Below are 26,857 nucleotides of genomic sequence, written 5' to 3'. Positions count from 1 at the left end.
GTGAGATAACAAACAAGGTCATATAAACAGGCAATCCCTCTTTCGCAGGTCTCATCCACTGCCAAAGCGTGGCTTAGATTAAGTACCCCATGTTGCTTTGATACACACACGCAAACACACAAACCGTCCATCACGGTGCTGCAACCTCACGTCCCAACTGTGTTACTCAACCCCGCAACAAATTACACACACGCATCCATCACCGTCCCAATCCGCCACCCAGCTGAGACCAGGGGAGCAACACCTGACTACTCAGTCCTCCTGAGATGTGCAATTACAGTGGACACACACACGCACACACACCCACACACGCACACACCCACACACGCAGCTGTCCTTTTTAGAACACTCCATTCATAACCTTAACCGAACCTAACCACACTTAAAATTGTATCCCTAAACTTCACCAGTTCCTCAGAAATAAGGTTCTGCCTCATTTGGACCAGATTTTGGTCTCCGTGTGCACCAGAGGTCCTGACAAGGTCAGTGTTTGTGCCAGAAAAAGTCCTAAAGAGCTAACACAGACACACACATACATATATATATATATATATATATATATATATATATATATATATATATATATATATATACAATATACATATATGTATATATATATATATATATATATATATATATATATATATATATACACACATATATGTATATATATATATATATATATATATATATATATATATATATATATATATATATATATATATATTTTATATTTTTTCAGCATTACACATTCAGCTTACTCCAAACAGATGGCCTCCATTTCAAAGAAATATGGATTAGCCTATTCACCTCTGTGAGTGGAGAACGCCGCAGCTGCCATGTAGACGTTTCTTTTTTTTTTTGCTTTAATAAAATGTTGTTTTGATGTTACTGGATGCATCGAAGAGGCAAAACCCCTTCAGTGCCCCGTCACATGATCGTAATCAACATAGATTTCACCTTGTTTACTAAATTCTCACCGGCTCTATAATAAAATGCCATTTCCACGTCGGATCTGGTTGTTTGTGCTTGCTGAAAACATTTCCATGACAGATTCCATGATTGTGATGTGACGTTGTATGTAAAAAAGAGAATTTAACACTCGTTTGTACAGATCAGGCGATTGTTGTCGCTCTTTTAGTGTCAGAAGAAAACCATTTGAGGTGTTTATGTGAGATTCTATGGTGAAAACAACTGCACTAAGACATTATTAATTGTTTATTGGTAATAATGGTATAATTTGTTTGGAATCTAACGCTCCCTAACAAATCAAAAACCTCTAAAAACAAGAAGACTATGCTGTCAAAATCCCAGTATAAGAAATGACTATCAAAACAACCACGTGTTTGAAGTGCAAACACTCTGTAGTTTCCTTATTTAGATTTTTCTTTGGGTTACTTTTTACTCATTAGTGGGACTCAGTTGTCAGCGGTTCATTAGTTCTTTTTCTGCACGTTTTCATGTTCTCTCTTTCTGTTACCTGAAGCATTTCCTGAACTTTAATTATTGCAAAAGGGCTTAATTAGAAAAAAAATACTTTAAAGAGTGATCATGAAGATCACAGTGTGACCACCAGGAAAAAAAAAAAGAATGGGGACATTTTGAAAGAATGGGGACAATCACACGAGTTTTTTGTTTGTTTGTTTGTTTATGAGACAAACAGAATTATCAAACTGGATGTCATCTCCAAAATTATTAAAAGTTAAAGTTATCTCAAGTCTCCAAGTTTGCGTTACAATAATGACATTTCTGGTAGAGACGCACAGATTTATTGACCGATATTCACTTTATGGTCTATCACTGACCTATCAGCAAATTAGAAGGTATTCATCAATACAGACATTAAAGTTTATGAGGGTTACTTATCCTGAAAAAGCTATGTATAATGCATAAGGGAATGTCTGTCTGTGAATCGCATAACTGTCGCTATTACTATAGAACACCATTCCTTTTAATTGAATAAGCAGTTAAAAAGGCCTTACATACATTAGACTAAACCCAAGCTGATGAAAACATAACCTCCTTGGTGTTGGTAATAAAACACTGGGATGTTTCTCGACGTCGACCTTCTGTGCTTTACACGTCTTTCCTTCACACACAGATTCTCTGGTCACCTGACATCACTTTTAGCTTCTCATAACCCACAACTCATTCTTTATGAGGGGCGAGCCGTAATACCATGTTTGAACGGAGGTACAGGCGGCCTTGGACTTAAGAGCGGGGCTCATGTTGTTTTTCTCAGTGTCCATATGTAGTTTTAAGTGTGTCAGTGTGCGTCTGGTAAAAGCAGGGGCAGCCTAACACCAGACAGACCGCTGCCAGAACACAGTAATCGCTGTGATGACAGAAAGAGGGATAACAAGCCATCAGATTTATTTCCACAGTCCTCCTAAGGGAGCGGATTAGTGGACACTGACAGGCCAGGATTTCATTCCTCAAAGGAGGGCAATTAATCCTGTACTACAGCGGCCGGATTCAGTCGCGTAAAAAACCCGATGAGACACATACTGCATGTGCTCATACAAAATTAGTAAAGCTAATCATCCCTTTCAACCTTAAATATAAACACCGCCTGGCCGCGTCTCCATTGCGACTTTGACTGTACTCACTGACACACTTCCTTTTAATTACAAAAGAAGTTAGGGGACCATGTACGCTATAATCTCCCTCATGCAAACAATAACATGCTCAAATTAAAATAACATCTTGCAGCGGTCCATTATGCTAACAGATTGTCACACAGAGATAAACACAACACTGTAACACAAAGACACACGCAATTAGACGCTGCGCATTGGTAGACACAAAACATACATGCCAAGTGCTGCAGACTCCTGGCCTCTAACACTAGCGAGGTTCTGTCTAATTAAAAGTGTGGGATGTCAGAAGCGGGGCCTTTCAGAGCAAGACACCTCAACAGTCGGCCTCAGTCTGACAGAAAAAGCTACTGCACCAAGGTCTTGCTGAATCATTAGTGTAGCTCTTTGGGAAACTATTAAACCATACAGCCTCACACTATAGATTTAATCCATGCTTAGCCTTATTTGTAAATTCCCTCTCTCTATCCTAACCTCACAAGAGCAGCTTTGCGAGAGAGTGCACACGACACATTTGTGTGCTCCCCCGCCTTCATGTGTGCAGGATTGCGGGGGTTAAAATTGCCAAGAGCACTAAAAGAGAAATGACAGTCCACCTGGGTAATTGACTTCTCAAGAGTAGAGCATCTTTAATGGCAGAGGCTGGCATTACAAGTCAGAGCGGCTCTGGATAAGTAGCTGACAGAAGGTAACATGAGGTAGAGAACAGGGAGGGTGACATGAGAGGAGAGAAGGAGGCTGGCTATGAGACACTTACCCCATAATGAGGCTGTTAATGTAGTCATTCCCGTCCATGTGGCCAAACTGGAAGTCTCTGGAGGTGCGAAACAAATCAGTGGTGTTAGAAAGCGAAACGGTGCTTCGGAATCAACACATACACACAATAGAGTGAAATGAGCAGTTTTTTTGTTGCTACCCTCCACGGACTGCATAACCTAGAACAAACTGGGACACAGAATAACTCAGCACAATGGGAAACAAATGTGAAACCACACTGAAAGGAATTGTGTGTTCTCCACGTGAAAAGCCTGGGATCACTTTTGTCTATCCCTCAAAGCTCCGTCATATGGCATCTTCTCTTTCTCCTCATCTTTTCCACCGCAGAAAAGACTCAGGTGATTTATCTAAACGATAAGGCAGCAGGGGGAATTGAATTTGTTTCTCATTGTACTGCACTGTGTCAGAGCAGAGACTTCCAGGAAGGGGAAGCAGGGTCTGGGAAAGTCAGTGACTTCTACTGAATGACTGATTACAGGGCGTCCTATACACAGTATATATTCTATTCATATTAAATCACAGCCACACACAGTAGGTTTGTCCCCTGGGTGCTAAAGAGAACTGCCTGTGCTCATTTCAATGACATAGTTATGAAGAGTGTGAACTATATCATAAATCCAGTGGATGCAATATAAAATCACTCCGTGTTAGTGGTAATAACCGCCATTAAAGCGGTGTCACTCAGGAAGTGGCGCGGTCATCTTGGAATTGGAGGGTCGCCGGTTCAACCCCCGGCTCCTTCAGAGTCCGTGTCAAAGCGTCCTTGAACGAGACAATGGACCTCTTACTGCTCTCAAAGCATTAGAGTGTGAATGTGTCTGTGAATTAACGGCATCAATTGTGTAGTGCTTTGAGTGGGCGATCGACCAGAAATAGACAATAGTGGGCAAGACTGGGAATAAATGTCATTACGGAGTCTGCTTCTCAGTAAATGTGTGTGATTTATAGCCTGACCGATTAAAATGACAGATTTTTGTCACATCTTTAACAATTGACACTGGCCAATTATTAATAAAGTGGCTGGTTATTATTTGAAGGGCCTATGTGTAACACTGAGGATGGTTTATTGGCAGATATCGTATGTAATACCCACGAGTATGTTTGTAGATAATTGTTCTGGCTTCTGTAGCCTCAGAATAAGCCTTTTTATATATTCTTTAGGCAAGGGCCTCGCTTTACAGAGGGCACCATCTTGTCAGAACGTGCTGACACGGCTTAAGATGGGAGGGCAACTTGTAAGAGCCGCTTCACCCGTGGCGTCCGCTTGTATTGATTCGCAGCACACTCTGCATCTGGACAAGTGATTGTCCTTGGGATCTTGGGCAAGTCAAGTCTTTGTAATTTTCTTTGGTGAGACAGAGATCTTAGAATTTGCATTTCCCAGGCACCACGCCATTTGTTCACTCTTGCTTAACGTTGCTCACTCATGTGAACAGCTTGACAATGAGAGCCAGCGTACAGTGTCAACAACACCGCTGTACACTTGACAAGGGCACATGGGCGATGGGAGACATTTACCTAAATATCAAGTTAACTTCTTTCTTGCACAAACTTCAAGCACTTTAAGAGAGACAAACAATAAGTGTTTAATAAATGTTTATCTAAGCTAAGCAATTTGAATTCTCCTTTCTATAGATCAGCACCGCCTGCAAAAAAACCCATACTGGTTCACCTCTACTTGTTACTGAGGGCTACAGAACATTGACTTATGGATCAAAATTAGTTTAACATGGCTTAACTGTTGGCCTGGGGATGTGAAATTGAGGCAGAGAGAAAATGTTGTCAATACAATTTATGTCCACATTTCTAACTGTTCAATAACTGAAAGATGGCACGGAGCAAAGTGAAAGCAAACAAATCCATCCATCCATCTTCTACTGCTTTATCCTCCACATGAGGGTCACGGGGGTGCTGTGCCAATCTCAGCTGACATAAGGTGACAGGCAGGGTTCACCCTGGACAGGTCGCCAACAGGGCAACATAGAGACTCTCACACTCGCACCTACGGTCAATTTAGAGTGTCCAATTTACCTTATCCCCATATTGCATGTTTTTGAACTGTGGCGGGGAACCGGAGAAGCCAGAGAAACCCTTGCACACACAGGGAGAACATGCAAACTCCATGCAGAAAGGCCCTTGTTCCGATCCGCGTTGCGAACCCGGGTCTTCTTGCCTAACATTTATTTTTGGTTTATTGACCCTATCGCCCTTATTTTTAGCAAAAACGTGTTAGTGAGAGATTTATGGTTTGGTAGTTGTCTAGCTTTACGCAGCATGCAGGACAACAACTTTGACAGATAACATCACTTCTAGAACTTTTAGACACTTTATTGGAACTGGAATCGGCCACAAATAAGAAGGAAACGTGGATGTGCAATGCCGTACAAACCTTTTTCCTCCTCCAAGGAATAAGGAAACGCGCTGTGACTACAAGCCTTAAATTTGAAGAAGTCACCAAAGTGTCTCAATGTATATATCCTCATACTTTATATGAGATCACTTCGTCATGTCTTCCTCCCTCCCGCTGTAATATTACATGGATATGGAACTGACCTGTCATTTCAATTTGTTAACGATAGTTTCAAGTGTTTGGGCGACATTGTCAAGAAAGCAGATATGTGGATTACTTCCAAATTCAAAAGTTAAGTCTATAGTTGAGGTCTAATTTATGTCCCATTGGCTTCTCCACTATGTTCTCCAGATAGTTTCTCATATTGTTGCTCGGCACAACACTTTATCAGATGAGAATGCGCTCGAAGCTAAATCTCTCTAAAGAAGAGGAGAAGTGCAGACTAGAATTGGTGACAATTCTCTGGGGGTTAATCAACATGAGTGACATCTTTCAGGTTACACTTTTTCACCTGCTTCACAAGAAAACTGTTGATTGGAGCAGAATTCAGGTGTTACATGTTAATGCTGTTCCAGGTCTCGTTATCTTTACTGCAGACTCATTTATGGACAGAAACTTGGTAGGTCTAAGGTTTTCAATTTGTGACTGGCTCCCTCCATGATAAAGATTCATGCCTAGTATTGTTGCAACCAGCCCTCTGTGCATCTGTGCATAAAAGCCAAGACAGTTATGACATGTGCTGAATTTCAACACTGTTCACACCCACCAACTGACAAACAGCTGACTTTCCCACAAGTCCGGTTAGCAGACATGTGCACCCCTCCGCCTCCACGCACACTTATTCCCTCTTAAATGCTACAAATGGTGGGTGAGCATGAATATAGCCACATTTATCACTGCATCGAATGACGACGGCTCATTCAAATGTCAGTCACTGCCTCTTCTCTGTTGACTGCGTTGCCTCCACCCACCACCGGGGGGCAACAGATGAGACTTGTAATTTAAAATACCAATTTAGGTGTGTCTGAACACCACAGGCAGCTCTGATCTCAGCAGGGTGTCTCACATTCAAAAGTCTTTAAAAAAATTTTTTTTATAAATCACGCAGGGGGAGGTGTGACTGACAGTTGTCTAATTGATGATAGGGATCTGTGTGATTCAATCAGTGGTAATGGGAACGCCTGGAGAGGAAGAAGCACTTTGATCATGGCGGTTTGAGATACAGAAATCCATCAGATGAAGCAACATGGTCAATGACGGGGCACACGGAGGGATTTAAGCCCAACACAACCACGACACCGCGATACATGTGCGTATTAATCATTATCAGGGAAAGCCGCTTGTCATCCGACAGCCTACCTGAGGGTAATCAGAGATAAGGATCTACAGGGACTACAGAACCATCACCAGAGACGTGATTTGAATTCAAAGCACTTTCAGCTTTAACCTGGATTCTCCAGCTGGAGGATAACCTACATACTTCAATGCATACAAACTTCATACGGCACACACTTATTCCAGTCTGATCATTTACTACATATACTACACACATCTATTCTATTTCTGTCCATCCTGGAAAAGAGACCCCTCGTTTGTCTATATTTCTGAGGTTTCTTCCTTTTTTTTTTCCTTGTTAAAGGAGATTTGTTCCTCATCCAAACCACGGGTCTAAGAGCGGCGCGGATGTGATGTACAGATTGTTAGAGATTGTTAGAAACAAGAATTACCACCCACCAGTTGTATGCCTCTTGTTTCCTCAGGTTCATATGACACGTGTATGTTGACTTAAAAGACATTAAATATTCAACAGAACAAAAATATGCTTTTTAAAGCCACTGTTGCCTTCGTCTCTGGCCACTCAAAATTGAGCCGCTAATCCATGAGTCCAAGTGAACATTTGTGCCGAATTCAAAAGGATTATTTCAAGGCATTCTTCGGCATTCAAAGGGCAAAAAAAGGTTTATGAGTAGAAGGCCAGCGACCTTGACATTTGACTTCTAAAATCGAATGTGTTCATTCTTCAATCCAATGAATGTTTGTGTCAAATTAGAAAGGATTCCCTCAAGACGTTCTTGAGATATTGTGTCCACAAGTATGGGGCAGAAAGCATAGGGTCATAGCCACAGTCATCGCCTGCGCAATAACATTTGATGTCATTTCAGTGAATTTCCTACATTTGTAGATGGCTGCTTGTCAGATCAGCTCCTCTACAGTTAAAGAACAGGTCGAACAAGTCGGTACGCAACATAAACATCTAATTTTCCCGTAGCTGTTGCACAGTCGGAGCAGGAGGAAACAGAAAATGAGACATTATTACAAGCCGGGCTGAGTTTGTGACTGACAGCTGAAAAGAACACCCATATTTGGAAGCTGACATTTTGCATAATTACCTTTCAACTGAACCTCAACAAAAACAGACGTGCCCCGACAAAGGCAGAAAACTTGCGAGCAGACAGGCAGCATTCCCCAGTGAATGCGTTATCCCAGAATAAATGTATTAATTGGAAATGCATTTTGACCATGCCTTACCTGTTAAAATGTTCCCTGTACTCCTTTGCCACCCTCTGTATCAAGCTCTTTAATCTGAAAGAAAATGAGAAGACTGTGAAATACCACAGGAGTCGCAGTCTGAACCTTTTTTTAGCCAGTGCCTGCAATTTGTGGGAAGATCCAAACAATGGCGGCAAGTCTTATCTTTATGTAAAAGCCACGCACTTGAAGGACAAGTATCGTGGTAAGTGTGGAAGTCTATTGGAGTAATCAACACAGAGCCATGCTTTTTTTAATTTCAGTGTTCTTTGTACCTGCTACTCTCCTCAGTGGGGTCCTTCTCATCGATGATGGCAATCGCTACCAATTTGCCTGCAGTGGCAGACGGGGAGTACAAATTACAATCACACACACACACACACACACACAAAATAAGGGTGTGAAGACAATAGCAGGCAGATAAGAGGCTCTGGAGGAGACGCATCACTTCTTGAAGGAGGGAAAATAAAGGAAGAGGCACCAAGAGCTCTTTAGTCTTTCATCACTCAAAACATTAAACTAGCTCCTGCTTTTAACTTGGTCGAACTGGAAATAAGTGGTCACTTCCTAGTAGAAGAGCTATTTCAGTGCTATACAAAACCAAAAACCACAACATGACAAATGGATCTACTTAAAAGAAAAAGTTACACAATTTAAGAGGGTCTGCTATTCAGATCTGCAAGCTCCGAACCTGAACCCCCCCCTTTTTCTTGTTTGAGAGTGCCAGTCTGCCCCCTGGTGATGACTTGAGGTATTATATGGTGAAGTTTCAGGTTATGTGGAAAGCTTGGCATCATGAAGGGAAAATACTTTCCATACAAATACAATTTCTATTACACAAGATTGGATGGAAAATGGAGGAGGCAGTTAATCCATAAAAAAAAGAGCATTTATAACCTCTTATGTAGAATATTTACCTGTACACATCATCCCCTGACTAGCTTTGGCTGCATTCCTGTGTGGTTATTGAAACGGCAATGAAATTAAGTGGTTGTTTATGGTTAACTTTGTGGACTACTTTTTGTCTTCAGTGCCTCTTTATGGGAATAACACCTGTGGAAATGTGCATAATTAATTCTGTACAGTCTTGCGGTGTCTGACTAGGTGCACAGACTCCAGGATACATCAATTAACTACAATCCTGGGTATTTCAGACATGCATATTCATTATTGTGAGAGAGAACAAAGCTAATCTTCTCTCGCTAGAGGACATTCACTGAAATTTAATGTCTCCTTTTTTTTTTTTTTAATAATTTTGAGAAAAGGAGCAGTTTAAAAAGTGTATGGCTCTAAAATGTCCCCCATATAGCGATTTACGAGTCCAATCTTATGTCTTTAATTATTGTAAATTATTATTTTACTCATGCTTCATAAATCAGGTCTCCTGTCTTCGCTAGGACTGTCAAATAAAATCATAAAATGCCCCAGAAAACACATTTATAAAGTTTAGGACTCGTTCAAGTGCTAGAACATGATCAGAATAAAGATTTAGCTCCACGGTTTAACCTTAGTAAGCATTTCTAAATCATGGCATACTCCTGACTTCTATGCCTGTAAGCCTTAAAAAGCTCAAGTTCCTTTGGTACAAGGGGCTATTTGCTTGTGTGAATATTGTAATAACATTTACAAAGAAAAAGGCAAGTTGAGCATACAAGGAAAAAACAATAGCCTTGGGTGCTTTATCAATGAAGAAGGGTGATGACCTCCTACAGTGGGTCAGAGTAAAAACACAATTACTATTTATATTTTTTTTTTTCCCTACAATATAGTGAAACAAGCACAGTCCCAACGTTCTTTTTAATACTATTAATCATCTAACAAAATGCGTCATTTTTGAAAAAGATGACACAGTCATCCAGACCATTCACCAACGTTCAACTATTCATAAAGGAAACTGATCCATGAATGTGGTTTAATAATGTCCACGGAATCAGAGAAATACCAACACTGAGTGACCAATCATCTATGAATATGTGCCGACTGTAATTCTTGTTCAGTTCATTTTAATAAACGTATCTGCACTGTACTGTACTGGGACAGTCTAACAAAAGTATCAAGTGAAGCATCTTCAACTTATCAAACCAAGCTACTTTTTTTTACCCCGGTGTGCCCCAGGGCTCCATATTGGGACCATTTATTTTTCTTCATTGCTCCCACTTGAGGTTATGCTCCAAATGAGGTTATGACTGTGAGTTATTTCATACATACTGCACTGTGGTATAAAAACCAAGAAAATAGTTCATACTACCTCCCCCACGTTATGTCCTATCTATATTGACAGGTTTATTAGATACATTTTAAAGCTCTTTATGGTCTGACCACAAAGTATACTTCTAAAGTATTTGCCTGTTATCATCTAGTCTAATGTCCTGAAACAGTAAATTTGTCAATTGTCACATCAAGTCAATAACATGCAATAACCTTTAGAATCTTGTCTGAAAACACATTTCTTTCTTTCTTTTCTTTGCCTTAATATCTTTTAAATATTCCATTTGTCTATTATCTTATTTGGTTTGATTATTCTTACATTTCCCCTTTAGTTTACCCTTTATCCTTATTATTCTGCTTATCACACAGCACATTACCTAAAATCTGAAATCATATAAAGTGGACTCAATTTCTAAATCCATCAGTTTGGGGACTATGTTGTTTATACCGCCAACGTTTTTTTCTATTGATTATTCATTTATGTGTCTAAATCCAGTAATGTGGTGCAGTTTGATGTATGTGGGTCAAAGTCTGAGAGTGACTTTCACAGTTTTTGCATTCATTTTTGGTCTGGCTGTGAAATTCACTGTGTAATTGAGCAACACTTTAGGCTCAATTGTTAAGGGTAATGTAGTTTCACTTTAAGGTTTTTTTTCATATTGTTCACATCAGGCTTTATCTGTAGAACAGAATGCCAACATCAAAAAAGACAAAATTGCTCTACTTTGGTTGAAATGCCTCCTCCATTACTTCTTGCTTTAAGAGATGGTATCAAGTTTTGTGTCAGTGTGACTTAACAATGTGTAAGATGGGGTTTTTACGGCATAAATGTCCCCAAGGGTATGAAATCTGATACTCGAATGAAATGCCTGTAGAGACAAGGCATGCACTGTTTTCACAAATTCACTTTAATTGAATCTCTTCTGAGTTAATTCAACAGAGTGAAGCCACAAACTATGTCGTCTTTAATCAGTCAGACTCAATTAAGATGCTTTAGAGACTCATTAGTATGCAGAACGACCCGTACTGCGCTGCAAATTTGGCTTAAATTGGTAAAAAAAAACTGAACGTAAGCAGCAACAAATGTAAGCAATATCCAAACATGGAGCATCATTGATCTCAATGAACTGCACATAAAGAGGTAAAACACTGTATCTAACATTAGAAAGCTCAGCTTTCTCTGCACAGAGCATCAATTTACTGCTGTTTAAGAGACAGTTTGTATTTCAGCACTGAGCCTACATTTCCTGTGGGAGGAGAAGTAAATGTACCGCCGAACAAGTTGTGTAACACGGTCTTTGTAGAGGTAATTAAAACTGTTTTCTCTTACAGCTCTGACCACGCCATTACATTTACATATGCACTCTTTTGGCAGACACTTTTATCCAAAGTAGCTTACAACACAGGAAAAAGACTAGAGTTACATTACAGAGGGCAACCCTAAAGTGCTAAATCTATTCAATAAAATAGTGAGGGAAATCAGGGCATCAAAACAAATGCTGAGGATAAAGGAGGCATTTTTGAATGGTGAACTCTTGTCACTATTTTAGGAAATGTATTCAAAGAAATGATGAATAATGTTGCTGACCTAAAATGAATCTGCACCAAAGTGTCATAGCAACCTGTTTATTTGCGTGTATGTACCACGTCACGCACGTAGGGGTCGATTATTCGAATCACACTTAGACCAAAAATGGATGTGTAACTTGGCAGAAAAGAAAAAAAAAAAAACTTGATAAATTTGATGCATACGCCACCTGTTTCTCCGAGCTCGTACAACGTAAAGCCATCGATCTGCAGGTAGCCTTGGAAACGCTCCTTGTTCACCCATGATGACAAACTACCATCCTCATACTCTGCAACACACACGCAGAGAGAGAATCTTCTTTCAGGGGGGAGAAGCACAAAACAGCCAATCAACATTCAGCACACAACCTTTCTCTATTGAATGCAAAGCCCAACAGCGTATTGACGGCAGCACTGTAAGATCACAGTGTTTACCACCTGTATGCTCTCTCGAGAATAAAGAGCAGGGCACAAGCTGAGCGTCCATTGACAGAAGTCAGCTAAACAACAATCAGAAATTATTTTGAAGGCCGCCTCCAGATTAAAGAGCCAGAGAGGTTATTTATCAAATAGCCGGTTGTCAAAGACGTTAAAAACAGTAATTTTCATTCACAATAGATGGGACAATTATGCCGCCTCCTCCTCCTTCTCCTTCAAAAAATAAAAGAGGGGAGAAAAAAAAATCAAAACACATTTGGTTTGTAAATTACTGTCCACACACACACACACACGCATTCTTTTTAAGGCCCACTTTGGTCGATTTGTTTTTGGAGCCCATTTGGAGCGAATGCATAACTCAACAGATGCATCATGAGGGGAAAAAAAATAAAATCATTACCTGCAAAATAAATAAATAAAGCAAAGTAAAATAACAAATTGTTTCCTGAATATGAAGCACATGCTGTTGATCCCCTAACATCTGGAGGCTAAATGCTAACGGGAACCAGAGTCTGTCCCTGGAGGGTGTAAATGGGGTGTAGCGAAAGCTGCTTATACAAAAAGTGTTTTCTCCGCCTGAGAGAGGCTACAGGATGCTCATAATTGATGTCAAATGTAGTCGGGACCTCATTATGACATGCTAATAAGTTATCGTGACCTTTCTGCTGCCATTACAGTAATTACATGAACAATGATGACTTTTACACGGTTCTTAAGCTGCGGGGATCCGCAGGAGCCGCGAGCGCGATGCCAAACATGACAGCGTAGAACCTGGAGCACACTTTCAAAACCCCAAGGTCGCAGCTTACGGTTGCATTAAAATCCAAATGACCTTAATGCAACACAGTCTCTGTGTGGCGGCTGCTGTGGCTGGCGGGGCCATGTAGATGTACAGGCTGCTGAGTCAGTAAATCTGGTAGACATTCCAGAGCATTCCTTCCACAGATGTTGTGGTTTTATAGACAGCATGCAGCTGCTTGACACGTTTCTTGCAGAAGCGAGAGAGAGAGACAGAGAGAGAGAGAGAGAGAGAGAGAGGAAGGCCTCATACTGGGATTGTGCAGCCTGATGAACCTCCACACCGACTGTGCCTGCTTCACCTTGAAACAAATTAGAGCTGCTCTCTTCCTGGGCGCCGTGCAGCCCTACAGGAGCCTGTCAGCCCAGAGTTCACACAGCAGGAGAGATGAGAGAAAAATGAGGGCGGGCAGGGAGAGGAGGGAGTACAAACAGACAATGGGTGGAGTGTGGATGATCTAGTGTCGAGAGTTTCGAGCAGAAGGAGGAGGGAGCTCTGACACATCGCGAGGATGAAGGTTAATGGCACAGAGGACCTCCAAGACAATGCCAAGAGGGCAAAAATAAAAACGGAGAGAGAAACATAGATAAAAAGGACAAGCTATAATCATGAACGATCACTGAAAGGAGGTGGCATGCAGAGGATGACGAGATTGATGTATTTGAGGTCTTTCCCCACACAGAAACAGAACTATACAATATTTTTCCTTTGCGTTCTTAAAGTTTGTGTAAAAAATACATACACATGCCAGATATGCACCGAAATCAGATACGTTGAGCATGCGCATAAAGCAGCTTTATTTGAATAAGCATTACATTATAATGTATATAACCACAGAAAACAGAGACAGAATGGAAAAAAGCCAGGGCGAGCCAGAGGAAAGAAAATAAAAGTAATCATAAAGTAAACACGAGAGACGTTCCCTAAAACGCTGGTTCTGTGTCGATGACAAACTTAAGCGGATTCTCCTGAACTCATTGTCTTTTGTACGGGCCGTAAAGTGGAGAGTGTGACACGATCTCTTGTCACTTCAATGACTAAAGCAACAGAAGAAAACCATGAAAAGTAAACACGCTTTGTGAAGAGTTACAGTAAGAGACGCTGAACGGAACACCGTGAGGTTTCCTGGAAAAAATGTGCAGCTCGCTCACAGAACTCGCTACATGATGCAATGGAAAAAGAAACATATTCATTTGATAAATGACTGGATCGAAAGCGTTCTGGTCCCTCAGGATTTCCAGATGATTCATCTTTGATCATAGCATTCTGTTCTTCTTAATTCATCCTTGTGGTTAATATGCAGAATATAAACATGGTAGTATTGTCACTGTGAGCCTGTGAGCATGCAGCACCATTGGGCCCATGTACACAGTCTCACAGAGCAACTATAAATAACACGTTTGGTGTCGCGTCTCCATACAACACTTCAATCCGTAAAGAAAATGCACAAGACAGAATTATGCGTTTAGGTAGAATCTCCGAATCTCTACTTTCAACTTTTTGCACACAACTGTGCAAAAAGAAGAAAAGGAGACTGCACAATATCGTCAGCTCATAAATATAAGCATATACAAAAGGACAGATTGACCTAAATGACAAACAACCTCCTAATCCTAATCCTGCACAAGAAAGACAAAGGAAATATACGATTCAAGAGAAGACATGAAAGACTGTACATATGACGAAAACAAGCGCTCTGATTGCACCGCTTCTTGAAAGAATATAAAACATTTTTCAACAGTTTCTGACCAAACTAATAAATGAATCCAGACAATAATAACTATTATTATATCCTAGTAGCATGCAAGAAAAACTGTGCTACTATGTTTTAGTTGGGATTATGTTTCCTCTCCAAGTCAGAAGAATGTTGTTGCTTTTTCCTTGTGTGTCTGCATGTGAGTGTGAGATGGGTTGCAGGTGTGCTTGTTTAAGTGAATGACATGTGTGTGAGATCCTGGGAGCTGATTGGTCGTGCACAGGAGGTACCAGTTTAAGAGGCCTGATCATCCCAGTTGCAGTGCACTTTCTCGAACCACTCACACTGAACAGACATTTGTGTTTAAATAATCCTTTAAAATGGTTTGTTGTTGATGCTTTCTTGTTGTAGTTGGGAAGGGGGAGTCTCCTTAGTCTTGTTGCAATCAGTTTTTCTCCTAGGCCTGGTTGTAACAATTGGGGGCTTGTCCAGAGGGGCGTTTTATTTGACTGTGTTAGTTTCTAGTTATATTTTGAGCACCCAATTTAGCTGCCGGGCAGGTGTCGTAACCTTTATTATTTTGCCTTCCTTATTTTTGGTGGTAATCCTGAGTGGGGGCACGCTTCAGAGTGTTGCTGTTGACTACACCTGGTCTTCAGTGATGCACTGAGTTCAGCATTCAAAGTCGCCTCAAGCTCGGCAAGCCACTGAAGACAAGCTAGGCTTGGCTATGTCCTGATAAGTTGGGTGTCTCTTTACAATTTCATCAATTTTTGCACTTTCCAAATTTAATTCAGATTATTTAATCTTATTTAGTCACAATAAACAAGTAAGGGTTAGCCTTTCCTTGCGTCTGCATGCAAGTGTGAGATGGGCTGCAGGTGTGCTTGTTTGAGTGTGGGTGGATCCTGGGAGCTGATTGGTCCTGCACAGCAGATGCCAGTTTAAGAGGCCTGATCATCCCAGTTGCAGTGGACTTCATCAAACCACTCAACAGCCAGGCTGCCAGCAGACATTTGTGTGCTTATTTCTAAATAAAGCTCTTCAAAATGGTTTGTTTAGTTTGTTGCTGTTGGTTTCTTGGGAGTTAGGAAGAGAGAATCTCTTTATTCATGTTGCAATCAGGTTTTTCCCCTAGGCCTGGTCAGAACAGTTGCTCTAAGATGTTTTCTTTTAGTTTTGTGTATAAAACCTTAAATGTTATGTTATGTTAGTGTCATGCAGGCTGAGTGTTTGGCATGACATGGAGATAATAGACCAATTTACCAGTATTACACAGTGGAAGGGTATATATACATATATATGTATATATGGTTGACACTTGTGACCAATTATTTCACCTTTTTAATTCCTCATGATCTTCCCCCGATTCAGAAATATGAACATATTGTGCCGTCACACGTTGTCAACACCTTTTTAGGTGCGAAGCCATCCTGTCATCACAATCATGGACTGTTTATTGGCCTGAGCTCCCAGTTCACGAATGCAAAGTAGTTTGCTGTCAGCTGTACAGCAACTATCCATACAAGGAGTGGCACTAAAGTACTGAAACACAAAGCCTTAGAAGGAAAAAAAAACCACAAACAAGTTTAAAAAGAAAAAAGCGTGGGCGAGTAAAGCATTTGCATGTAGCATGTTGTGTACTCTGACATTCATCCTAATGATTTTTCTGTTTTGTTATGGCGCTAACATGTGGGCTAGTAGCTTTCACTGAAGACACACCGTGATCAAAAGATCCGAGCTCTGAAACAGAGCGAACCTGTGTAGCAGTATGAAACTGAGGATTTGAGAATTAAATATGTATGAGACTCTGTGCTGCACTACACTTCAGCAGCACTCTTCAGAAGGAATGCTGCTGTTTGTGATGTGAGCTAAAGCAATCAAAGCAGAACAACAATATGTCAAATATCATTCTACACAAAGCGAGGGGATTTATTTGGACAGCGTATCTTTGATCAGTGGCTTTGAAGGCAGAGCAACACCTGACCATTACGAATAATGTATGTATATGTATAAGCACTAGATATATATCTATATTAAGTGAAATATGCGACTATGTTGCGTCTGTTTCTTTACAAATACAGAAAAAGATAGCAGTGTGGGTAGTGGTTTATTTTGGGAACCGTCAGCCTCAGGTGCTGCTAGATAAATAGACGTTTTATGTATGTACAGTCATATAGATGTAGATAAACACCTGTGTCGTAATACTGTGGCACCACATTCCCATGCAAATGTGTCTCAGAGGTCCAGCCAGCTAACATTCAATAACAAGAGTTTCTCAAAAACACATCATGCAAAGTGAGCATGAATCATAAAAAGGCATCAGTTGCCCGAGCCTTATTTACCTCCTAATCCAACATCCAGTCAGTGGATTCTCACGGAGTCCAGTTCTCTAGACACAGCTGCACAGCAGCCTGATGAAGACCACGGATTGCAAGAAAAGACGACTACTTTCTCTGAAATTTCTTAACCCATCTTTGACGGGAGCCTTTTTTTTTGCCTACAAACCCTCAAGTGCTTTACTTTCTAGATGCTTGAAAGGGAAAGGAGAAATACAGTGCGTGAAGAAGGGCACAAATGTGTCATTTTGCTGTGCTGCTCTCCGTCTCAATTCTTGACAAGCTTAATATGCCGTCACCATGGCAATGCTAGACGATCACCACATCCTCCGTATCGGGGTCCTGGAGGACTCTGCAGAGTGTGGAGTTTTTGTCATTACCGTCTACTCTGGTGAGCCTCGGCTGCTGCAGTTCTGGTGCAGGAAGCCCGCCTTCCATAATGGTCAAGTGGAACAGACGGCGGTGAACACACACACAGAAGTGGAGATGGATTTTCTTCTACACGTGCGACACCGCGCATCAAACCTTCCTAACAGCCACTACTGGGGGCCGTTTGTGTTGACTTTGTGCCTCGATGCTCTTCACTTCCGCTTTCGCCTCCAGTCTCAGGCCCACGTTGGCAGCAGTATACAAGACATCATGGAGGAATGTGGTGAACTCACACTGCTGCGGTTAGAAGCTTCAAATTAGGCAACAAAGGAAAAAGCAGCTCCTCTGAACCTCACATGTCACGCATGATCTTTTGCTGATACTTGACGGCTGCCTCTGGGATTTCATTCTTGGCTTTTGTTTGACTCTATATACAGCACCAGCTCCATACTGGGCCCCTGGGTATAAACTGTGGTTTATCACACCCACGCAGGCCGGTCTGTCCACCCTGGTTTGCTATGCGTGTCCGCCCAAAAGACAAAACCACCACAACATCCCTGTAGTGGCCACACACACAATAGTGGGCAGAAACCGGGGTGCTTTTTTATGATGGGCCAGGCACACCACAAATCTGTGTGGTGAGGAAGATGAAAGAGCAGCAGCAGCGGTGACAAGAAAACTAAAGTAACACAGCTGCAGCTTCATCGGCTTTATTCGAGAAAAGGGTAAGGGGGCGAATAGACGAGAGGAACAGCGGACAACAACGGCACCAGCTGGCCCTCGAAAGAGAACTTTTATGCCAGACTTATTGAAGAAAGCCACCTCCAAACAATGCCACAACAACAAAATACTCACCATCATAGGCGAAGTGGCCTCCGTCCTTAAAGACTACGACTGCAGGAAGTTCTGGTAAAGCGAGTGACTGATGGAAGAAAACCATAAAATATTAATTATTAAAAGCCATGGCTCATCTTCACTTTCTGAATGTGTGGCAGTAACATATAGGGTACGACGCCAAAAATACACACATTTCTGCCATTTACAAAGCATTCATATAATTCAAAAATGCACTATGCAATAGTCAAATATTAATACAAGGATGAATGGCGTTACCTCGGGCAAGACTTCCTCTGAAGCGGAGAAGAAGTAAGTGTAGATGATGAGCTCAGAGGCGACATCGTGGTATTTCTCCTGCAACGACGAAATGAGTCTTTGAGCATTTTACACAGCGGCTTTCGATCCATCCGTGTTTAACAGTTCTAAAGAGCAGACTCACTACAAGGTATTACACAAAACCAACAGTTCTTCTCAAATATGACAACAGAGCTTCCATCGATTGATCAATATTTACAGTTTTTTTTTCACAGAGGATGCTCCGAGGAGGCCGCTGAGAATAAAAGAGCAGCAGTGAATTATGGCTGGGTGTTAATGACGCTTACTTTCAGGGGCGAGTCGGCACCGACGTACACAAAAAGCACATCGTGTCGTTTCATCATGTGCTCAAACATCTGCTTGCTGGGAAGAGCGCGGACGGCAGGTCTGGAGGAGTAAAGTCCACAGAGATTATTATTTAGTTTTTACTGGGTGTCAAAAATAAAAGTTCTAAACAAAATCATAGAAACTATACACTAGTGTAATATCTAATGTATGAAGTCCACCAATTCTGATCTTCATTTGTGCGCTGCTAGCACCACCCTGTGGTGATTCCACGACTTGCAGGCCTGCACAGAAATCAGAGCCAAGCTTTTGATCAAGCCCTCTGTCACGGATCTAGCCTGATTTCCCTCAAGGAGAAGAAAATCTGTCAAGCTCAGTGGATACAGTGGCTTAAACGTGAGCGTCACTGGCTAAAATCCACGGAGCATCGAAACAAATGTGGTGTGCATCGGGAAGTTTCTCATAATGTGTCTCCGTGAAACGAGGTGAGGTTCCACTAAATTAGCAGTTTCCCGTTATTTTCCTTTAGACAGCGGTGACTGTGACTTACCCCGACACTCTGTTTGTGAACTCCACAATGTCATCTTTTGTCCTTGGTCCCTTGTAGTTGTAGGCAAGGTCGCCCTTTAATCTGAGATGGAAACAAAGCGGGAGTGAAAGGCTGATGAGTAGCTGGCAAACCGTTTCTTTATTCCGCTGCTAGAATGATTAAATGCATGGCAAATACTTTCAAATATTTCTCTCGCTTCTAAAATTATCCTTTCATCTATATTCGCGCGCACAGCACTGTGCAAAAGACTCAGGGCACCGTCAGCTTTGTTGTTTTTATGGCTGTCAGATGCTGTGATCATTGGCGATTGGATTGATCCGGCTTTGGATTGGTCCGACATATTCACAAACAGTCAACGAGTTTAACTCATGCCGAATATGTATGTAATGCTCAAATAAATCTGGTATAACAGACCTTTTTCCCAGCAGCTCTGTGCCAGTAAAGTGATTGAGAAATAATTATACCGTATGGTCATTACAGCATTGCTAAAACAAGTCTGTGGCCTAAGACCGTTTCTTGACAACACCCCTCTAACCCTGCATTGCACTCCTCCCAACAACAGCTGGAATTATTCGTAGCATGGATTCACCGAGGAGCAGGAATGGTTCCTTGGAGATGCCGGCCCATTTGTCAGCTGCACATTTCTAATGTGAATTTCCAGCATTCCACCTCATCCCAGCGGTGCTCTGCTGGATTCGGATCCAGTCACATAGGCTTTGGCATTTAAAGTCAGAGCTGAAATGGTATTAAGGGCACGCACGAGGACAAAATATTCCCCACACACCACCAGCAGCAGCTTGAAAGGCATATGGCAGGTTCGGTCTGTGGACTAATACAATTAGCTTGTTGCAGCAGATAATCAAAAGCTGACAGACCAATTGATGTTACTGCAGTCCTCAACTGCCCGCTTGTGTCGAGTCAGAACTAGGCTTTAACACTCAAATATATTTGGAATTTTGATCGATTCTTCTAATCGATTTCATTAAAAAAAAATGTTTTTAAGTGGTTGTTGCATATTCTGTCCAATTGAGGCCAATCCACATGTGCAATTATGATGTACTGTATCTATACAGTACACAACTCACCTTTAACACATTTGTGCATATTCGAACAGTGATTACAGTGCTCCATTAGCAATGACTTATTTCACAATTAAGGTTAATTTTAAACGTTAAAAAGAGGAATCTGTTCAAAACAGCCCGAGTCGGTACCAAGAGTTCCCTGTTCCCCATTTCTATGTTTTTCATCATGTTCCTCTCATGGACTGTGTATTAAAAAAAAAATGGATGTATTCCGTGGTTGTATCATCTACAGAACCGACGTCATGAATCCTAACCTGAGCATTCTCTTTTTTCTATTTTTCACCCACTCCGTCTCACACTAGTAGCTGTCAACCGTGGTGACTGCCGAAATATCATACCATGGCTTACTTACTGCCATATTATTGACTTCACATAAACTTAAAATAACTAAAAAGCTGGACAGCCAGTGGCCAAGGGAATAACCTGAGGCCTCCCTTTGAACTCTCATTACTGGTGTGTAACAAGGATGGGAAGGATGAGAAATGTAATATTACTTATTGGTGTGTGTGTGCAAATTAAAAAAAATCCTAAAGTAGAAAGTGGGTGCATCAGTAAAAATGAAAATAAAAAAAGGCACTCTCAAACCTATAATTCAAAAATCGCACAGACTTAATAATAATACTTTCTGTGGAGTAGTAGTAATGCAAGTATTCTATAGGGACAGTGCTACTTCAGCCCATTAAAGACCAAACTTGTCTTTCCGCTCCATGACATCCGAGCACGGAAGGGCAAGTTGTCTCTTACGAGATGTTCTGTCGGAAACAGAAAACCTATCAAGGGAAAAAAGCTCATTCACCGTAAAGGTCAAGTTAACCTAAATTGTCACAGCTTAGATGAAAAAAACAAAAACAAATGACTTTCTCTAATTGAGTTTCAGCTAAGACAAGTACTCGAGTCGAGCTCGCGCGCGCGACATGCAGAATGCATTAAGGATTGCCTGGGTTGCATCAGCCCAGAGGGTTTAATGAACTCAGGGGGAAACAGAACTCTAAATCAAGTCTCCCTCTGTCACCGGGGGGAGGTATCTCGTGTTCCTCGATGGATGTTTCATCACTTGCTTGGTTCAATGTTATGAACCCTGCCGTGATCCTTTGGCAGTTTCCCAAATGAGTGCGGTGAAAACTAAATGAGGAGCCCATTATGGCAGTGTGAAGATAAATGATTTTGCATCAAATGTATGGAGAAAACCCAGAGTGTGTGTGTCGTCTAAAAACGATCATTTCTCTCAAGTCAACAGGAGCTTCGCCGCTGAGCAGCTGGCGTCGACCTAAAGGCATTTATTTTATACAAAACAACGTCGGTCACAACTCAGAAGACAATTTGTAATAAGTTAGAACATCTCGCAGTCGGAAAAAAAGAAATCACGCAGATTTGATTTGCTGGAGCATAAATCTCAAGAAATCTCAAGACGGATCAAAGTGACTTGTGGATATACCTTGAAAAATCTGCTGAAGCTGGTCTTAAAAAACAATTTACCCACCCAAGAAATGCATCATTAACAACATTCATGAATGAGAAACCTAATAATATTAAAGTACAGAGAGTGTGAACACGGGTTATGCATTAGAGAGACGGCAACAACACCTTAGTCTCTCCTGAGTTCATCTCAACGGACCAAAACGTCGGGGGGGAAGACGACATTCTTAAATAACGACACTTGAGGGGATTCAGAGAGAAGGGAGCCAAGTAATAGCTGTACACAATGTAGTTAAGTAGATAATAAAACAAATATTACAATCAAATTACAGCCTTAACAGTGGTTGCAGATTTAGGAATAATGAAGGATTGAATATTAGAAGCCTGACACAAATTCAGCAAGCCTTTTCTCTAATATGGAATTCTTTGGGCCTGATCAAAGGAGCGAGGGCTGTAAAATAAATAATAAATAATATACACAATTGTGTCTGTCCAGAAGGTTTTTTTTTTTAACTGTTTTCATTTACTGGAGAGCTGGAGCACGGCCCGAGGGAGAATCCATTCAGCTCAGCTTGAGATCCACATAATGTAACATGGTCGGCTCCAGTCATTCCCCAAATGTCTACAACATGCCGTAAAATGAGGCGCTACTCTTCACAGAGGTGTATGCACTCTCCCGAGCACGTATCCTCATGTCAAAATTAGATTTGTTTCATTTAACAAACGCTTCTGCGTAACACTTACAGTTTTATCGTGGGGTAACCACGGACACCAAACTCTGACGCCATTCCTGCAACACAGAATAACAAAAACATGTCACTCTAAAGAGAAAGTGACAAACATTTGCCCTTTAAAATATGTTTGAAGTAACCTGTTACAATGTGCATGAAACAGTTTTGGAAGTGTCTGTAGCCAATTGTTAAGTGTGACGGTTGAAGAAGCAGCTTTCGTAACTGCAGCAAACATGAAATGGGGTGAGTCTCATTGGACTCTCCACGGAAATGTATTAAGCATGATTATCAAAGTGTTGGGACTATGCCTTTTAAAAGCACAGTGGAATATAGTGGTGTCATTTAACTGTCAGTCAAATAAGATTTTATTTTACCTCAACACTCAATATTTTTACTGTAAAAGCATTGTGGCAAACGTATTACAGTAACTGAGACGGGTAGAAATAATGATCATTTCATAGAAGACAGAATTAAATGACATTCAAAACCGATTCATCTTTGTTTGTGGTGCGTCAAATAAAAAAACAGAGAGGCTTTCAAGTGAAGGCTGTTGCGGTTGTTGCAACTGCACAGTTTAAGTGCACAATGAATGTCATTATGTGTTTTCTCTCTAACAACACTGAACGGTGCACAGCATCGAGAGCTGATCGCAAAAGAAGGAGCGACAGTTTTTCTTACAATGGTCATTCTTTATGCCAGCCTGTCACATTGGCTGGGCGTTTTATTCAATTTCTGTGTCTATTAATGGTCATTTACAAGAGGAATTAGGGATGGATACAAGTGCAGCTGAACTACTGTAAATGGCGGTCATAGCAGAAGTATTACGGTCGGAAAGATCTGTGCGGCGAGAAAACATGAGAAAGCGACAACAACACAGTCCAAAGGGAAACACAGAAGTGCTGTATCGTGTACTGACCGGAGTAAGCAGTGGCGTCCATCTTTCCCACACGCACTGGCGACCCCGAACTTTTCAGCTCCATGCCCACATCGTGCCATACTGGCTCTAGCTTTTTACAGTAACCACACCACGGTGCATAGAACTGAAGAAGAAAGCACTCGTAAGAACTTGTGCAACACACTGTAAACGTTACAAATTAACCACATACTACGTATACATATACATAACTGAATAAAGCATTTTTGTATATTCAAACATCCGAAAACTTTTCACCAATAATAAGCTGCACTTTAGTCAAAAACAGCTTTTAAAAGTATATTAACTCAGTGGTTCTGCTGTTCTTTAATGCTGTGTGTATATTCTGGAATGGTTTAAATGACATCAGGCCTTTACTGGTGCATTATTACAGCTTTAAAGATATTCAGTTACGGTTAAGGTATGGATGAGAACTGTAAACATCTAACAATTGTGTTAAACAGTGTCAATACATTAAAGCTCCCTACACGTCAGAGGTCCATTCCAGCAAATCCTAACCAGCAGTGCAAGCAGCGAGCAAGATTTGCTTATAAAGACCCAGACTCCCCTTTGTTATAAACCCATCTGAGACCCCTGGCTTTGTCTGGCATGCATGACTTCTCATTCACTAATCACAAATACAGAGCACAGTCTGCACACGCCCTCCAGCCCCGGCCTTCCTACACTTCCGCAAGGGATGATGATGATGATCACGGCGGCGGTGCATTGATGCACAGATGAACAAACACAGACTTTTATGTCCACGTCTGTGTCAGACTTACATCAACCAGCCAGATGTCGTTCACTCTAGTCTCTTTAAATCTGTCGGAAGAAAAAAAATAAAAAAAATGACATTCATCGTTTAGTGAAGACGCTTGCCAGTTTTACGGCTATATGGATATAAAACACTAAAAATGATAAGGTCTGCAACGAACTGTTATTTTTATTGTCAACATTCCATTTTATGTTGCCTATTATTTCCTCAATTTATTTGCTTTGTCTGTTAAAACTCAATTCTACTTTGTTTGCTCAGTGCGATTTGCAAATGATTATTGACATAAAGCACTCGCTCTCATTTTGTTCCATAAACTCAGAACCAGAGTAGATGACTATAAATAAAGGTCTCGCATTGTCAAACTCTGCACAGTGAAGCGAAAACCTCATCTGTTTTGAGAGGAAAGTGGACTTAGACGGAGGACAAATTTGGTCCTTTGATTATCAAAGCAGTTGCCGCTCATTAGACATTGGTTTAAAAAAAAATATGAAGAGACACAATTAGAAGTTCCCACAAACACAAATACACACAGGAGATCTAACCTCCAGAGAACCCCCCCATCACAGGCATGTCATTAAAGGTAACAGTGTGACTGGAACCGGAGATAAATTACTCTCTTTCTTCCTTCTTTAAAAGTGCTAAATTTACTCAAATGCTTTGCTTCAGTGCAATTTTATTGTAATTAAATGGAATTTACAGTTCAGGCATATTTGCTCTTCTACTCAACCACATTTCAGCGAGACTGAATGTACTCGTTTTGTCTGCACAAAATCTCTTCTAAAGCTTTTGCGGCTTAACATTGTACATAAACAAAATGTGATGCAGTGTCGTAAATATAACCACAGTTAGCGCAGTCTATGAAGTAGGTAAATAAGCTCTTATTAACCAGCTGTGCATGAAAATGCTGCTTTACTTGTTAAAGCCTCAGTTGTAACACAACAATAATGTAATATAAACCTTAGCTGTCAAGGTCTCTGAGGGTTACATAATTGTATTGTCATTTTTGGAGAACTGTTCTGCATTGTGCAGAAAAGTGTCATTACATATCACACCACAAACTGCAGCCTTCCAAAACGTGTACATGAAGTTTAATCAGCACCTCTCTGAACCTCTTAAAATCTCAATAAATTCAACATTTATGGCAGCAAGTCATTAGTTTAGGTAAGATATGACTTATAAAGAGCCAACTGAGTGTGTAATAGCCCAACACTGAGTGTCAGTTTGTCCAATGAATGCATTTTACTGTCTTTACTGTAAAAACTAATACTTATATTAGTTATAGTGTACTAGTTCCTTATTATTGTAAATGTACACATATCTGTTGTTTATATACTTGCTGCCAGATCCACTAATGCTTTATTCTTTTCACCCAAAAGACAAGGCTAAATGTATTTCTTGATTGCACTTCACAGAGATTACTGATCATACGTGTTGTTTAGTAAATGTTCATTTAGGTTAGGAATTGTGTGTATAATTTGTTATGTGTGCTCTTTCAATGAACGTGTCATTACTAATAATCACAGGAACCAAAAAACAGCAGCATGATTATAAGGGAAGGAAGTAACCTCGGAGCGACACTTGAAAAGCATGAAGGTAGAAACACATAATTATGAGGCACAAATTCATTCAGGAGTGCATCACTTACGTGTCATCTAGATCCTCAACAAATGCAAGCACTGCTGAACTGAGGAACGCCGCTATAACTGTAACATTAAAAGAGACACGGAATCAGGAAGAGGTCATACTGGTGGTCATGTAAAAAAGCAGCTTTTGCTGTCTATTTTCCAGCCTGAAACCTCATGACTGAAGCATCCTGCTGCTGTTGCTAAAGCTGTGGCCCCGGCTAACTGAGCATCTGTCTACCCCGTACTTCCAACAGCAGCTTTCATTTTATTTTTTAATAGATGCCGTATAAACATAGAGAGGATCAGGGGTTGAAACGGGTCAACGTGTACTGAAAAAAGAACATAAACATACCTCCACAAACCAGGGAAGCTCTCACTTCTGCCATCGCTTCGAGTGGAAACAGCAAGCAGGAAATTCAGCAGATAGAGCAGGTATTTATGCGCATGCGCGATGTTACGCTTCAAGCGCCAATGGCCCCGAATTGTACGTCGATGTCGCCGCCATATTGGTCCGGTCAGGACCACAACAGTAAAGTAAACAGTTCATACGAGCTTTACCCATCTCACAATTTCAATTCCTACAATATCCACCCACGTGTGCGTGTGACGTATCATTAAAATGTGAGAAGAGAAAAGAAATGCGTCGTCTGCTCTCTCTCC

At 41.0% G+C, this 26,857-nt stretch overlaps 1 protein-coding gene across 1 annotated transcript in view; it reads right to left on the bottom strand.

The window, feature by feature from the left end:
- Positions 1-26,634, bottom strand: part of LOC122772689 (protein disulfide-isomerase TMX3-like) — a 38,422-nt gene extending 11,788 nt beyond the window's left edge. Inside the window, exons 1-13 of the mRNA XM_044030904.1 lie at positions 26,550-26,634; positions 26,218-26,275; positions 24,580-24,619; positions 23,801-23,924; positions 22,898-22,943; positions 19,656-19,736; positions 19,108-19,207; positions 18,782-18,859; positions 18,524-18,590; positions 12,219-12,317; positions 8,529-8,586; positions 8,254-8,307; positions 3,355-3,411 (exon numbers count right to left, since the gene is read on the bottom strand). Coding sequence (XP_043886839.1) covers positions 3,355-3,411; positions 8,254-8,307; positions 8,529-8,586; positions 12,219-12,317; positions 18,524-18,590; positions 18,782-18,859; positions 19,108-19,207; positions 19,656-19,736; positions 22,898-22,943; positions 23,801-23,924; positions 24,580-24,619; positions 26,218-26,275; positions 26,550-26,583 — 896 coding nt within the window. The 5' untranslated portion in view covers positions 26,584-26,634. The remainder of the gene's footprint in view (positions 1-3,354; positions 3,412-8,253; positions 8,308-8,528; positions 8,587-12,218; positions 12,318-18,523; positions 18,591-18,781; positions 18,860-19,107; positions 19,208-19,655; positions 19,737-22,897; positions 22,944-23,800; positions 23,925-24,579; positions 24,620-26,217; positions 26,276-26,549) is intronic.
- Positions 26,635-26,857: the final 223 nt, after the last annotated feature.

The sequence above is a fragment of the Solea senegalensis genome, linkage group LG1 (genome assembly GCF_019176455.1).
Source record: "Solea senegalensis isolate Sse05_10M linkage group LG1, IFAPA_SoseM_1, whole genome shotgun sequence".
NCBI lineage: Eukaryota > Metazoa > Chordata > Actinopteri > Pleuronectiformes > Soleidae > Solea > Solea senegalensis.
The sequence above is the reverse complement of the archived record's forward strand: the minus strand, read 5'-3'. Positions and strand labels throughout refer to the sequence as shown.